Source organism: Gavia stellata, chromosome 13 (genome assembly GCF_030936135.1).
Source record: "Gavia stellata isolate bGavSte3 chromosome 13, bGavSte3.hap2, whole genome shotgun sequence".
Classification (NCBI taxonomy): Eukaryota; Metazoa; Chordata; class Aves; order Gaviiformes; family Gaviidae; genus Gavia; species Gavia stellata.
In genome coordinates, this window is record NC_082606.1 from 12612993 (window position 1) to 12628600 (window position 15608).

General features: G+C 38.9%; 1 protein-coding gene across 1 annotated transcript in view; it reads right to left on the minus strand.

The window, feature by feature from the left end:
* FBN1 (fibrillin 1) overlaps positions 1-15608 on the minus strand; it is a 157504-nt gene that overhangs the window by 55409 nt on the left and 86487 nt on the right. Inside the window, exons 17-28 of the mRNA XM_059823839.1 lie at positions 13927-13980; positions 12883-13008; positions 9535-9660; positions 8770-8889; positions 7652-7789; positions 6604-6654; positions 3891-4016; positions 2707-2931; positions 1294-1419; positions 1073-1201; positions 432-557; positions 170-295 (exon numbers count right to left, since the gene is read on the minus strand). Of these exons, the coding sequence (XP_059679822.1) occupies positions 170-295; positions 432-557; positions 1073-1201; positions 1294-1419; positions 2707-2931; positions 3891-4016; positions 6604-6654; positions 7652-7789; positions 8770-8889; positions 9535-9660; positions 12883-13008; positions 13927-13980 (1473 nt within the window). The remainder of the gene's footprint in view (positions 1-169; positions 296-431; positions 558-1072; positions 1202-1293; positions 1420-2706; positions 2932-3890; positions 4017-6603; positions 6655-7651; positions 7790-8769; positions 8890-9534; positions 9661-12882; positions 13009-13926; positions 13981-15608) is intronic.

The window sequence follows — 15608 nt, forward strand, 5'->3', positions numbered from 1 at the left end:
CAAGCAATGGATGTGCACATTTTGGTTTTTTTGCATACTATTTTGTCAGACTGTACTAGATTTTTGAATCACAGTTAAAAATGTCTTTATACAATTACTAAAAATGAAACAAATATTTGTGGTTTATCTTCCCTGTTCACTAGAGATTCCATATAGATTTTGACCTTACCAACACAGTATAACTTGTCAGGTGTGGACTGATATCCAGGGTTGCAAGCACACTGATACTTTCCAATCAGGTTGACGCAATGTCCATTTCGGCACAGGCTGGTGCTTAGGTCACATTCATTAATGTCTGTTGCAAAAGAAAAAGAGGAACATATTTTAGGTCTGAATGAAAATGATATTAAAGCAAACATTGTAAGCGCACGTACAGCACAAGAGCAGTATAAAAAGCTGTGCACGCTATTGATTTTGTCTGCATGTCTCACCTATACATGCAGAGATATTTGGTGATATCTGATGGCCTGGAGGGCAATCGCACCGAAAACTTCCCTCTGTGTTGATGCAGGTGCCGCCTCGGCAGAGAAGGGGATTGCGCTGACACTCGTCGATGTCTGTGGAGAGAATGGAAGGCACACCACTGCAGGAGCCAGCACTGCCACAGCGGCAGCCCATCCCTCCCCATAGTCCGCTACCCATCACAGCACCGTCTGCCTTGATTGGCTCTGGAGCCTCTCCTACAGCTAGTCATCCCTTACACCACAGTGCAGTTAAAAAACCCAAAATAAAATAAATTCAAAAAAGGCTTCTTCTAAATTTTAATCTGCTGTAACTTCAAAGTTCAGTATGGTGTCCCACTAGCAAAATGGGGATTGTGGGGATAAATGTGACATCGTAGAATCCCAAACCTTGCTCATTTATGCTTTGGCATCCTGCAGAAGAAATGAATTCACATTTGGGGTTCATATCAAGTTAAAGTGAGCTTTAATAAGACTCACAAAATGAGAGGCACCTAAACCTAGGTGCAATCAAACCTTCAAAAAAATAAAAAATAAACAAAAAATAAACCATGCATAGCATACTAGCACACAGCATACTATTGCACATCTATGGTCTATAAAAAACATACCCATGCAGTTTTTCATCATCATAAATCCACTTTCATAGCCTTCAAAACATTCGCATTCAAAGTCTCCAGGAGTATTGACACAGATGCCTTGGCCACAAAGATCAGGAGAGATGCGGCATTCATCAATATCTGTAACACAAAATACATTCACCGTATTTGCAAAGGAGTTAAGTTTTTCTTTTTCAAATCAAAGTTATGAGAGAGACATCCATGTAGTTTACCTGTGCAATTCCTCTCTTCAGAATCAAGGGCAAATCCACTGTCACATCTACACTTAAAACTGCCAATGGTATTTCTGCATTTTCCATGGGTACAAAGACTGGGGACCATTTTACATTCATTGATATCTAAAAATGAAACAGTAAGGACATATGATGTTATCACTTTGTACAAAAACAGTGCACAAAAGAACAATGACGACTTCAGAGCGCATCCTTTCTCATGATAATGACCTCTTCTTTCAGGAAAATTGTAGACCACACTACACAAACTGGTACTGACTTCCACCTAACCAACAACGTAGACACTCTGCACTGGAACTTCCAAGAGCACTTTCTGCCATAAAATGGTATCAGTCTTCCCTTTATCCTGCAGGATCTGATCTGCAGCTCACTGAAGTCAACAGTAAGATTTCAGTGGACAGAGGATCAAACCTACAAGGGCAAAGGGAGCTTCCAAAAGAACCACTCTGTCTTCTGGTTTCTGAGAAAAAAATGTGACTTCCATGAGTCACAGAAAACATAACAAGCATAAATAAAAGCACATGTCACTTTTCTTCATGGATAATTAATGACTTAGCAACTGTTTATAAAACTAAGGCTGAAACTAACAACAGCAATTGTCATTCATATATATTTTCCCCTCCTTTCAGACTTCAGAATGTTTAGCTTTTGGGTAACTGGCTTTCTTTATAAACATACTCACATCCATTTGTGCTTCTGACACTGTCCAGCTTAACACCCCACTGGTAACCCTGCAAAGACAGCTTTCAGCACATGATGCTAGGGTGTCACTGTGTGATTCCCATTTAATGCTGGAAGATTACCAACAACAGTCATAAAAGACTCGGTTTACAGTAAATTAAATTCTGCTGATTTGAGCTATCATCCTGGAAACATTCTTCTCTACGTCTCCAAGTAGCTCCACAAGAAATTCCCAAAATTATTCACCCTCCCTTGCTTGCTCCACCGTAGAATTAAAGTTATTGCACCCTGCACAGGTAGGAAGGATTGCTCTTTCAATACATCAAAAGCTGCCTGCTCAGTTTGTTCCAGTTCTTGTACTATGAGGTGCTAGGTTTTCAAAGCTATTCCATCGGCCAGAGGTGCCATTAGATGCAACACAGGAGACAAAGTCAGGCACAATTTAACCTCTCTCGTAGATACACAAATTTAGTGTTTTGAGGCTGCAGTATTATACCACATTTAATGGTCTGTAACACAGACTAAATTATCCTGTGTTTTACTCCGGCCTTAATTTCCATGAAATCTAATTGGATTTTCAAATGTGCTTTAAGTTGAGTGAAGTGCCTGACTATCACTGAAATCGTCAAACCCACAGGAATTACCCGTGGGAAGAGTAAAAGGAAAAGCCAGCAGGATTTGCTGGCAATGAACCACAAACAGATCACATACCTTTAGAGAAAGGCTTCCCAGTTATCTCTATCTTCGTAGAGAACCCAGATCCTCTTGGACAAAGAGCTTCAAATTCAGGTGATCCCTTCAGAGGACACTCCTCACACTCAAAACCCCACGCGGCCCCCACTGAACAGCAGCAAGCATCCATTCGGTGTCGGCCTGGTATTTGTGAGGTGCATTGCTCGTCTTCATGCTGCAGATAGCAACTCTCCAAGCGAATATCTGTTGGGCAATTGAACAATATGTTGAGAGAGAAAGAGAAAATTTAGTTCACTGCAGAGGAATCCTTTTCCAGAATCCCTTCACAGGACAGTTTGGTTCATGTTTTTGTGGGCTCAGAGGAGGGTACCAAGCACACTGCATAATTTCTAACAGCCAAATATTAACACTAAACTCAGAAATTAAGAGTAGGAGTAAGTTTAAAGCACTATTCTGAAAAATGGTGCTCAACACTTGAAGTAAATTTTGGATCAGAAGAGGATTTTAAGCATTCCAGCTTACCATACCTATATAAGGCCTTTGAATTACTACAAGCTATGCCTTGTTCTGAGACAAATCTTAGGCATTTACTGTCATAAAGGGACAAAGGTGCTTTGGATGGAGAGCATACTAAACTTCAATATTCTTTGCACCCTCCATTAAAGGCTAGGAACACCACATCCCTCCTCAGACACCTGAGTCCCGGCACACAATGGTTCCCCCTTCCATTCTTCCAACCGTGGTGATTTCAGTGGGGCTGCAGATGAAGAGTGCTAAGAGCACAGATGATCTGTAGGGATTTGTCAGATGAACAATCCATAATTAAATCAATGCTATTCACCAGCTAGCAGATGGTGATGGGCTTTAGCTACTACCACTGGAATCTGTTCATATTCCACTTGGTCGTGGAGTCACCATCACTGGAGGTGTTCAAGGAATGTGTGGACGTGACATTGTGGGACATGGTTTAGTGGGCATGGTGATGTTGGGTTGATGGTTGGACTTGATGATCTTGCAGATCTTTTCCAACCTTAATGATTCTGTGATTCTGTAAGTTCATGTCCCTGATTGATTCCATTTGAAAATTATTTATGTGGACAAAAATAATTTTCCTTACTTGTAAGAAAACATGCAGCGCAAACATTGGTCACCACATAGATTTGCTCTTCTCTAGTAGGCCTGTAAATGGAATTAATACCTACCAAGACAAGTCCGTCCAGAAGCATCTAAAGTCATTCCATTGGGGCACTGGCAAACAAACGATCCCAAGGTATTGACACACTGCCCATTTGTACAGACTCCAGGAAACACCTCACATTCATTTACATCTATTTCCAAACAAAATGTGAACAAAAGTAATCACTAGCATGCTAAACATGAACAAAAATCAGAAAAAATATGAACATTCTAATGTTTGGTTTTTAGGATAAAATACAAAACCGCAGCAGTTTACCTGGCCTGACAAAATTCCAAATATTTAGGATTTCCTATGCAAGTCAGCCAGAACCAACTAATTAAAGAAAACGGCTGATGATTAGAAATAATACATGTTGCTATTTGCCATTCCTACATATACTGAAATCAAACTCAAAAGTAACAAAAAAAGGAGGGGCATTTAAAAATTATATCAATTTTCATACTCACCGTGGGCCAGATTTTTGAAGCGAAAGGGGAAAGAAAGACAAAGGTAAATGCATAATGAGATTATGCGTTATTCCAATGAGATTAAGTCATGCTGTATTTTTTAAACGTTTTTTAAAATTTTTGTATTTTTGATGTTTTTGTGTCTTATCAGGCACACCTCTGCATGTCTGGAAGCTACACCACCATTCGAAATCTGGCCCTATGACCTTGTCAGCAATTAGTAACTTTATACAGATTAAAATAAACTCCTTATGACTGCACACAGAGTTTAACTTCATTAAGTAAAGATTGTATTTCTATATTTAAGTGGCAAATTTAGCACTTTTGGGTAAGGATGATTTGATTAACTCTGTTAGCTTGGCCTGAGCATAAATAAACGTTTAGTAATCTAAGTGTGGGGTCCTCCCACCAGAGTCCTTTCTGAAAAGCATATGCTTCATAACTGCCTTTAGGAAAAAGCTTCCAGCATTAAATATGGCCCAAGATGAAGCATGACAATTTTTAAGACAGGAGAGGATAAGAAAAAGAAATGAGAAAAGAATGACTCTGATAATCTATAGCTGAACACTCATGTATAGAGTAATCAAGAAGTGGGTAGGTTGGACTCGCTAGGCCTCCAGACAAAACTCCTGGTGCAAACAGACCCTGCAGCTCTCAAACCACATGGAGCAGGGTGGAGGATAAACGTGGGGTGGACATCAGTGGCCTCTGCCCTTGAACAGATATTATAAATAAAAGGCCCATATTGACTGGAAAGCAGGAAGTAAAGCCAGTGGACTGTTAGAAACCACTGAAACGCAGTTCACAGCCTGTGAGCAGTATTCCAGCTGACAACTCCAGGGCTCACCCATAAACTAGAGGAACACTGCCAATTTAGTTTGCTTATTTCCTTGCACAAGGTCCATTACTCATTTACATGGGAGAATGGAATATCACCTTTTGGGAACTAAATTTACTCCCTTGTCCTGCCTCTCACTTGCCAGTAAACTTCCTACAGATCTTCCCCTGTCTTGAAAAATGCTTACATTGGTTGAAACCCAAATATGGCTTCAGTATGTTATAAGCAGGGGAAACTACTCTGAAAAATCTGGGGCTATCCAGGTCCCATTTAAATGAGAAAGATTAAAGCATGTAATAGATGTAATCCGAAGTGCTGGTAAAGGAAATGCTGAAAGCAGTTATGTCTACACATTGGAAGGATAAACTTTCCATCCCAGCGGTGTTGAAAATGTTCTAAGACTTTCCTTGTGAAGAGAGATAGGTGGGGCCACTTTTTTTTTCTCCCTTTTCTTTTCACTTACATACTCCAGAAAGTGTTGCTGAGGTCAGATAAGTTATACACAGTGGGTCTGCAGCACAGACGTGCCAAGGTATTCAGTCATCATTTGGAAAGCGAAGAGTATGTGTGAGGGTGTTCCTCTTTATTTTATTTTTTGTTAAGGGAAAAAACAATGTTTCTTTATGGAAGCTACATACGGGAGTAATTTTCAAAAAATATTTTAACTGCAGTGTCATGTCAGATGTTGTCAGTCAGGATGACCCACAGCAGTTTGAGACTCTCTGAGCTTCTGCATATTATGTAAATATGCAGTACTTTGCCAGGGGTTCAAATAAATTCAAATGAAGATGAAATAGGGTGGGACCTTCAATTCTCACAGAATAGTATAGAGTCATCTCATACCAAGCAAAAAGCTACACATTTAAAAAATCTTCAACCTTTTCTTTAATCAAAGTTTAACTGTGTCCTGATGCCTTTTTCTTTTTTAAGAACACAGTGAAACTATGCTTTGGAACATGTCTGATATCATATAATGTGGCATGGAAGAAAGCCAAGGTTAAGGAAAAAAAAACCCAAAACAAAAAACCCCCCACTTTCATGTGAAATATAGTCTTTAAACATTCTTTTTCTAAAGCATAGTAATGGCTTGTCATACCACTGTATCAATAATGCCATGTTTTATAACATATATAAGATGCATACTTTGCCCAAATAGGTTACTCAGTTAATAGTATTTGAAGAGAGAGAACCACCTCATTATACTGGTAGACACTATATTTGCAAGGGTGTACTTTGAGATAAACTGTGAGTATGTAGGAATGTCAAACAAACTGAAACCAAATTCATCCCTGACATAACTCTAACGAAGTCAATGGAACTACACAAGGTAACAATTTGGCATAGTGTTCCTCTATGCTAAATTAACCACTTAAATCAAAACACTTGCATTTTTTCATTCAAGCTCTGATTTATGTTAAGGCAACAATAAATACCTTCACACAATGTTCCTCTTATTCTTGAATATCCCTTTTGACATATTGGGTCTGTAAAACAAACAAAAGTGAACTTTTAGAACGCTACAGTCCAAAACTCACCATTAACTTATTGTGCAAAACTGATCATGTGAAATATTATCTAGAGTTTATTGCTATGAGAAGTCTGAGTGCTTAGACAGTTATCTCAGTACTTTCTGAAATAATAAAGTGATAAGATGGGGCAACTACGTAAACTATATAGAGTGTCAGCCATTATCCTCTTTTGCTTCCCATGTGTCTCAGCTAGCTAACCCGAAAGCGGTTATATGATTCCTGCTTCATTCAAATCAATTAAGTCATCTAACTTGATCACAGCACATTACAGCCCTATTTACCACGGATGGATGAGGCTGAATTCTGCTAAGATACACAGGATGAATTTAAGTAAAGATTTGCGCAAACTAGCAGCTCTCAGCATATAGAAATAACAACCCCCACACATTTCTGCATTCATCAGCTCATCCCTGGGTTCCCAGCTCATCCCACAGCTCAGTCTAATTATCAAGTGAATATGCAGAGACCTCAACCCATTTCTTGATCAACTGTATGATTCTATAGGGCATCAGTTAATCTACAGAGTATAATAACAAGGGCTACTCCCCCTCCTCCCTCCATTACCACACCAAAGATCCATTTCTTGCAAACATTTTCTTGGGAGCTCTGGGGAACCTGCATCTATTGCCACATCATGAGGAACTCTAGGTCACTGATTATGACAAACGATGCTAAAGTAAAGCTGCAAGTTACAGACTGTAGGTGTGGTCCGTTCCCTTCAAAATTTAAACTTGTAAAACGTTTACTATAAAATCCAAAGTTAGAACCTTCTACAGCTACATGCTACCTCTCAAATATTAAACCTTCTCTTTTTCAGACCGAATAAGAAATGAGTGCTTGATAATAGAACAAGTAACTTGTCCACCCTGTGCCCAAACTTCTACAACAATACTCTGGACCAACCTCAGAATAGGAAAAATCCTAGTTTCCTGAAGAAAATGAACAGCATTACCTCTTTCACATGGTGTACACGGGCTTCCCCAAGCAGCACCTAGTGAGGAACAGCACTGGGACTTCAGAGTTGCTCCATTTATATTTATTTCACATCTTCCATCCACTATATTCTGCCAACAGGTACCCTTAACAGTTTCTGTTTGGAAAAAAAACCCAAAGTATTGTCCCAAAGTATTGCCATGCAGACTGTGTAGCATTATACATTAATGTATTTGCAAACACACTTGAATTTAACTATGAAAAAGAATCATCCTTTCATTATAAGTTACCACATCAGATTTGAATTTATTTCAAAAGCTCTTAATTTATCCTTCTCTATGCTGGACTATAGCTTGAAATCATCCCAGCACACAGCCCTTGCAAATCCTAGTTTATGCTTATTGACCTTAACAGGGAATATCTCAACACCATTCAAGATCTGAGTCACTGTATTTATTATGACTCAGATTAGAGGCACATGCAAAGAACAGGGTCGATATGAACCCTTTCTAGATCTTCCATTAATCTATTAGATCCCCCAGTCTGGATATCTGGTCCTCCCATGTAGGGAGTGGCAGGAGATAGCTAAGGATCAGACAGAGATACACTTCCACAGTTTTCCTCACTGACTAGGCAACAGCTATAAATTACTGTCCCTCCAGAACAGGTAAGGGAAGAAATTACGAGTCCACTGAGTATCTGAGTCACAGCATTGTCCGTGGCGGCTCTTGAGCTGGTCTGGACTGTACACAACTTACTCATGCTCCATCTCAAATAGAAAACTGGCCTTTCCAGAGAGCAGATCTTAATGAGAACACATCCACCCCTCTTGCAGGAGGAATTAAGTGGGTGAGCATAGTCCTGAAGACGTAGTCTTAGCACTTCTGTATTTCTTACAAAAAAATTTCATCTCTCTCAAATTTGACATGGAAGCACACCATGGTCCCAAGTGCTAGTCACACTTTATGTACCCACAGTAACCGTGAAAACACTTTCTTAACATTGTTTCTGTAACATCTTCCACTAAATTTATCTACAGAAGTTATTTTTAAATATTTTCTAAACTTGATGTACAATGTTTGTATGTCACTGGACATTTTCAACCAGCAAACATAAAATCTTCAGAAGAATAAATACCTATGCAGATGGTTCTGGTTGTATCCAAAGTACTTTCAGGAGAACATTCACAAGCAAAAGAGCCTGGTGTGTTTTTGCATACCCCATTAACACAGGGGTTCGATTCGCACTCATCAATATCTAGAAGAGAAACACACGGCCGTTAGTGCCAGGAAGCGTTAACAAAAATACATATGGCCTTTTTCAGCTTAGGGAAAAATGGAAGAAGCTTTCCTCGTGACGAGTTTTCCTGATGTTCTGGTTTTCTATTATGAAACTCTTCACTAATTATGCACGTATCCTAAAGACACAGTAACATATTAGAACATTAAAACATTGAGCTTGGAAGCAGCATTTCATTTTTCAGTGATATCCAGCTATTGCCCTGCTTTGTGGTGATGGACTGTGTTGTTTAAATGATCTGATACGCATCCTGTCTGTGGCTCAGAAAAGGTTCAAGCTAGGAGCTGTCTGGCTCTGTTCTCTAGACAAGATACAGATTTGTAAAACTTGGGTCTTCTCAAGTTTTTCTCACCCTTGGCACAGTGTGGGCCCACTGGTAGTAGTCAATAAGGAGAGTGCTAGTACAGACCTAATACAGGCTATTCCATAATGCTTTCATTTTGGCCTTGTCTCTCCTCATTCCCCTACTTCCCCATATAATTTCTTTATGGTTTTTTTTAGTTCTACACATTATATCCTCATCAAGGTTCAAAGTATTTCTGGCACAATCTAAGAACAATCCAAATAAATAAAACTAGGATGAAATGGAGTGTTACCAATTACCTTCACATGTCTTTAGGTCAGGAGTGTATACAAATCCTTTTGGACAGGTGCAGGTGAAACTTCCAGGAGTATTTCTGCATTGCCCATTGTCACAAAGCAGCATGTTCAGCGCACATTCATCAATGTCTATAATGAAAATCAAGAACTTTCTAAGAAAGAAAACATTTCTGGAATAGAAGCCGAGACAAAATTTCCCTCCCAACAGCTACACTTCATTAGATTTTGTGTATGTGTAGAGAAGAAGGAGACAAAGGGGAGAGAGAAAATACTCACACACATGAATTGCACTGTTTTTCAAAGACACTAAAAAGATTTCTAGATTCTTGTAGTAGACAACAGGCTTGGAATTATTTCAAATGGAAATGACCGTTCCAAATAAACTAACACTAAAGATCCCACTTACTGCACCTTCCTTCTTCATTAAAACTATCATTAAAATAATGGAAACAATAACAGTCATATGAATTCAAACCACATGAATATTACCTAGAGAACAATTAACATTTTAATTTTGTTTCTTTTAAATAGGGAAAAATAAAAAAAACCCCGCCCTTCTCTGTATATTTTTGTTGACTTTTTCCTAAGCTTTAGTCCTTAGCAGACTGCTTTGCTTTTATAAGAGCTCGTACTTCCTTTCTACACATATTCATAATGTGTGACAGCCATACCATGGTTCAAAATAAAGCTGGGAATCACACTTCCATCTTGCCTATATTGTGGAATAGGTCTACACGGTCTCTGATTCCCTGCACAGCAGTCCCCCCAGTCATGAAAGAAATGAGGAGAGGATTGGTTTGGAAAGGTTTGCTGGTCATCCTTGTCTTTAAATGACCATTTTTTTCCAGCTGGCTCTGAACTGTCTTAGATGTTATGGTTAACAAGGCCAATGTAAGTCTACACTTGCTTCAGAGGTGAAAAATTTAAATAGAAATGCTAGTGCTAAATTTCAAGAGCCCTCAGGAAATCTTTGGAAGAGCTACGTTCATTAGAGAGAAGTTGCAAGAAGGTGGCAATGGGCCATGAATGGCAGGTGAAGACCAGGAGAGACCCCGAGAGCAGACAGGAAAAATTGGCTAAGTCAGAGAGGCCTCAGAAAGTGTTGAGACAAGTTGGGAAGACTCAGAGGGTCAGCACAGCAGCTGGGAACAGCAAAAGTGCTAGGAAAAGCAGGGAGATTTGCAGAATAAAACAGACAGTGTGGGAAGCTTCACAGGAGTTCAGAAAAATTGAGAGAGGGCCAGGTAGAACATTATGGAAGAATGGGAAACAGCTGTGATGGAGCATGGATGTGGGCTGCAACAGGGTGGGCTGGGGCGCAGCTGGAAGACTCACAGATGGATGGGGAGAAGAGAAGAGATGCCATAAGCTATGGGCAGACACTGAAATGGGACATGGATAATTAAAGCCAAGGAAGCAAATGGGAAAATGGGATGAATTACAGCGTGTCTTTTATCAAAGACAGATCAACTCTTATTTTTTATTTTTTGATAGTTTAGACTGGGATAACATAGATGACTTAAGCTATTTAGGTTTAAGAAGAGAATACAGAACCCAAATAAAATGATTATGTAAGCTGGAGATAACAGGAAGGAATTTAAGAATTTTAAGGTGGTTCCAGAGCTGGCTGAACGAGAGATTACAGCAGGGTATATTAAAAAGGGGAGTAATCACAATGGAGAGAGCATATTAGCAATGCCTTTCAGGGGGGGAAGACTGTCCTATAAAATGGGACTGGTCCTATAAAATACTCATTGCAGTGTAGAAATAAAAAATGAATGGGATCAAAAACTGTGGACAACACTAAGCTGGAAGTTATTACCAATACAGAGAATCACGCAAGACTAAATTAATCTTGACAATGTGAATGAGAGAAATAAGATGAACTATAATCACCAACATTCAAAACCTTGCAATTACGGACCAATAACAATAACATGCTGTAAACCAGAACTCATCAGTTGAAGGCTATCAAGAAGAGAAGAGAAAACTCTGGATGTAACTCCCAATTAGAGGTTGAGTTTGATCCCAAAGTATAACAAGTATTTGAGAAAAGGCTAATGCACTCTAGAATCAGTTTAGGCAGGATATTCCTAAGGGCAATGGAGAATTGCTGACATCACTACACAAGGCACTGGTCAGACCTCATCAGAACACTGTATGCTGGGGTCAGATCAGTTGTGTTCAAGAGAAGGCTGCAGCCTCTGCTTTTATTAAAAGACTGAAAGCGTGGATTTGGATAGTTTAGCCAAGAGAGTTTGAGAAAGGATATGATGATTCTTTATAAAGACTTTGGGGATAAGTGCTGACATGGTGCTAAGTCAAAGGATAATATTAGTACAACATCAACTGGTAATAAAATGGTCACAAATACATTTTAACAGGAAACCAGAAGAAATTTCTAATCAGTTGTGCAAAGGAGTTCTGGAACAATGCACCAATGCAGGAGTGGAAGAAAGGAATGTAAAGGGTTTTAAGTTATGGGCTTTTGATGGGACCGTGTAATGGAATGGAACAAGAGAATTGCCAGAATTAAAATTTGTAACAGGAGTCTGCAGGCATCTGATGGGTTTTTTTACATTCCAGATAGTGTGAGAAGAGACTGGACTACAACTTATTTGAATTCTTTTTATCCCATGCCACAGTGGTTCCAGTGGTCACCTCTAAGGAGGAAGAAAAACTTATTTCACCTTTTCTGTGATGAAAAATTTGCCTTTAGTTTTTTTTTCACTTGTACAGCACAGGAAATCAGCCCTAGCTAGAGACACCATGGTAGCAGATTCTGCTGGTGCTTCTAATGACAATGAATTTTGCTATGTCTGGACAGTACACTTAACACAGTTAAACCAATAGCCCTGTCTGAAAGCTGAAAGCGAATTTTCCCCAAAGTCAGAGTTGGAAGAAACCATGTAAGCCTTCTGTAGCATATAGGATGCTTATCTTCTCATGATCAGTTGGGATTTTTACTGAAATCCCCTATTCTTGAAGGCACCTAGCACACTGGTGATCCTAGATTACTCCTGTGGTGCATTGTAATTGCAGGATCTGGCTTCTTTTGATTTTGAGAAACATTGGTACTGCAGACTGCATGTTCAGGGGACTTAACTGAACTGGATCTTTATTGCCTAGTTGCCAGTGATTTGAGTCACTGATGGCAATGGTCCCTTACAGCCCCACAGTGGAAGATTTTATGAGCATTGCAAAGCACTGAAATTAAAACAAGAATTCAGCAGAAACATCCATAAATATCAGAAGAGCAGCTAGTGGATCTGATGAAACACTGAAAAAAAAAAGTGAAGGAGGATAAAAACAAGCATCAAACTTCAAAATGAAAAATGGGACATTTCATACCAATGCAGGTTTTCCCAGTCGAATCCACCTCATATCCAGGGTTACAAATACACTTGTATGTTCCGTGCAGATTCTCACACCTTCCATTTGGACAGAGATCCGTATCCAGTAAACACTCATTAATATCTACATAAAGGTAAAAAAGACAAAACCAAAAAAACAGAGTCAGTTGTTGAGGGGCTGGGGGGGTTAATTCTCCGAACTAAAAAAAGATATTTTCAATATCACTAACATTGGTTGCTCCATATTTATAATCATGTAGTTCTGATTAGGGAATTCACACCTAAATATTCACACTCAAGAGAAAAAAGCATCCGTTTCACACTTATTTAAGACCATCTCTAGTCCACAGACATTTAAGAGACTTGCAACTGTAGATAAGAACTGGGATATTAAACTGGGGTCTTACATTTAGAGATGCACATGCACTAATACCCCCATGTATCTCCTGATTCATAGCATTTCTAGATGGCATCACTCTCCAAAGCATGAACATCCCTCCTTTCTCAATGCTTTTGCCTCTTTACTGCCAGCAAATCTACTACTGAGCATTGGCTGACTTAGAGTTTGCAGTTTCACAGTTCTACAACTACAAAGCTTTTATTGGAATCATTTACTCCTTCTCTGTAATTAACCTAACTCTGTCAGCCTGGCCTTTTTGACAGATGAAAACATGTGAGGAAGCTCAATGTTCAACATGGCTTTATTCTTCAGGATGATTTCAGTTGAAATGTGCAAATATGACTTACATACATGATTTCCAAGTCATACAGATAGTAACACTGCTCACAAATTTGCCATTATTTTATAACAGCACTCACATACATTCCATGGCATAAAATGGAGGAGGTGCACTGGTGAAATGGCATGCTCCACTCATTTCACCCTAAATTATTCTAACGTGTTGCAAACAGTCATTTGAACAATCCTTCCTCCCATTCCTTCCTGCCATCATCCCCACCAGCATGTCTAACAAATCAAGGATATCAAGGTAACAGTTTTAGCCAGAACTGCTACAGTTTGAATTACATTAGGTGATCTTACCATTTCCTCCTGCAGTCATGCCAGTCCCACTGCTGCACAGAGCCTGATATTCAGCTGGAAAAAGATTAAAATACTTAGTGGAATATTCTTTCTTAGTTCATTCCTTTCTGCATCATAATTCACAATATGCCAATTAATTATTTGAATAAAATAACATGCCTTTCAATTATTCTAAGAACATTAATAGTCTCACAGTGTTCTGAACCTGTGAAACATTTTAGCCGATTCAGGGTCTGCATCTGCTCATGAAGATGGATGAGTAAAAACTTCACATAGTGAACTGAGGCATTTAGGAATAGACATAAACTTCATGCTGGCTCTCCTACACAAACGAACTGTAACATATTCACAGCAAAATTCTCCAGAACTCCTATGTCCAAGCCTTTGCTCGAGGTGCACATTCAAAGTGACCAGGAAACAGAAAAAGTTTTCCTACAAATCTAGCCCATATTTAACTTCATTTAGCAGGAGTGTCTTCAGGACTTCCTAGCAGATCAAGGATCTCTTATCCTTAACAAGAATCATTAAAATATGTATCAAAGTGTCTCAAATAACTCCATTACCACTGGGTTCAAGTTCTTTTGAGTTCAGAACAATTAACAGAATAAACTGACAGCCAGATCAGCATTAATTGTTGCCATATAGGTCAGCATTTTCCAACATATTTGCACTTTAGTAACAGCCCAAATAATTACACTGCAAAAATTAATAAATATTAAAATTATTTATGGAATTAGCTGTCTTTTCTTTAAGGAAAATCACATGCAACACATCTCCCAATATTATCATAACCAGCAGATTAATATGTACCCTGCTTGAATCAAATAATCACTGCAACTGTCCTGTATGTGAAAGCAGACCTGCTCTGGACATGCATCAGCAAAACTTTTAGTCTAGAATGGCAGGAACTTCTGCAAATAGCTTCTGAGGAGCACAGAGAGACAAATGTCTTCCTTTCAGGAATTTTTTCAGTCTCTCTGATACAATGCTCCTCTCTAAGAAATATTTTCCTTCCATCCTCTACTCAAAGCCCAAAGAAATGATACACTTCACCCTACACGAGATGGCATTTTTTTAACAATTAAAAAGAGGGCAAAATAGCACAGGAAAAATAGCTTCCACATATGTAAATGTTCTGCTAAAGTAATTCAAATATAAAACAGAAGTAAATGATACAGCGTCCAACATTTACAAAAGATTTCAACTTGACTGTACAATAAGAAGAGCCAACTGATATCAGTTGAGGCTGCTGGAAAGGCTCCTTCCTATTCTGGTAACATTTCCTTGGTGTTTTGCTATTCTAAACAACACAGCATATTATAAAACGGTAGCCAGCAAGTTCCTGCTGAAGAGCTCACATCAGCTCAACCAGCCTAATTTGTTCCAACTGGTTTTGTCTCCCTAATGCTTTTCATAAAGCTATCAATTAAAACTGAGATTTAAAAAATAAATCTAAAATTATTTTTGCCTACAAAACAGATACCCTGTTAGTATTACATGCTTTTGAACTACATATTGAATGGCATATTTTGTTTATATGTAACAACAAATTTGCTCAGTGAAAAGAATCACTCAACAAAGTTGGGCTTCAAACTAGCTCCCTGCAGTCGATCACCTCCATGAAACCAGGGTCTCTATTTACTGGCTTCACGACAAGGACTGTGTCAGCAGTGTCTTCGTGG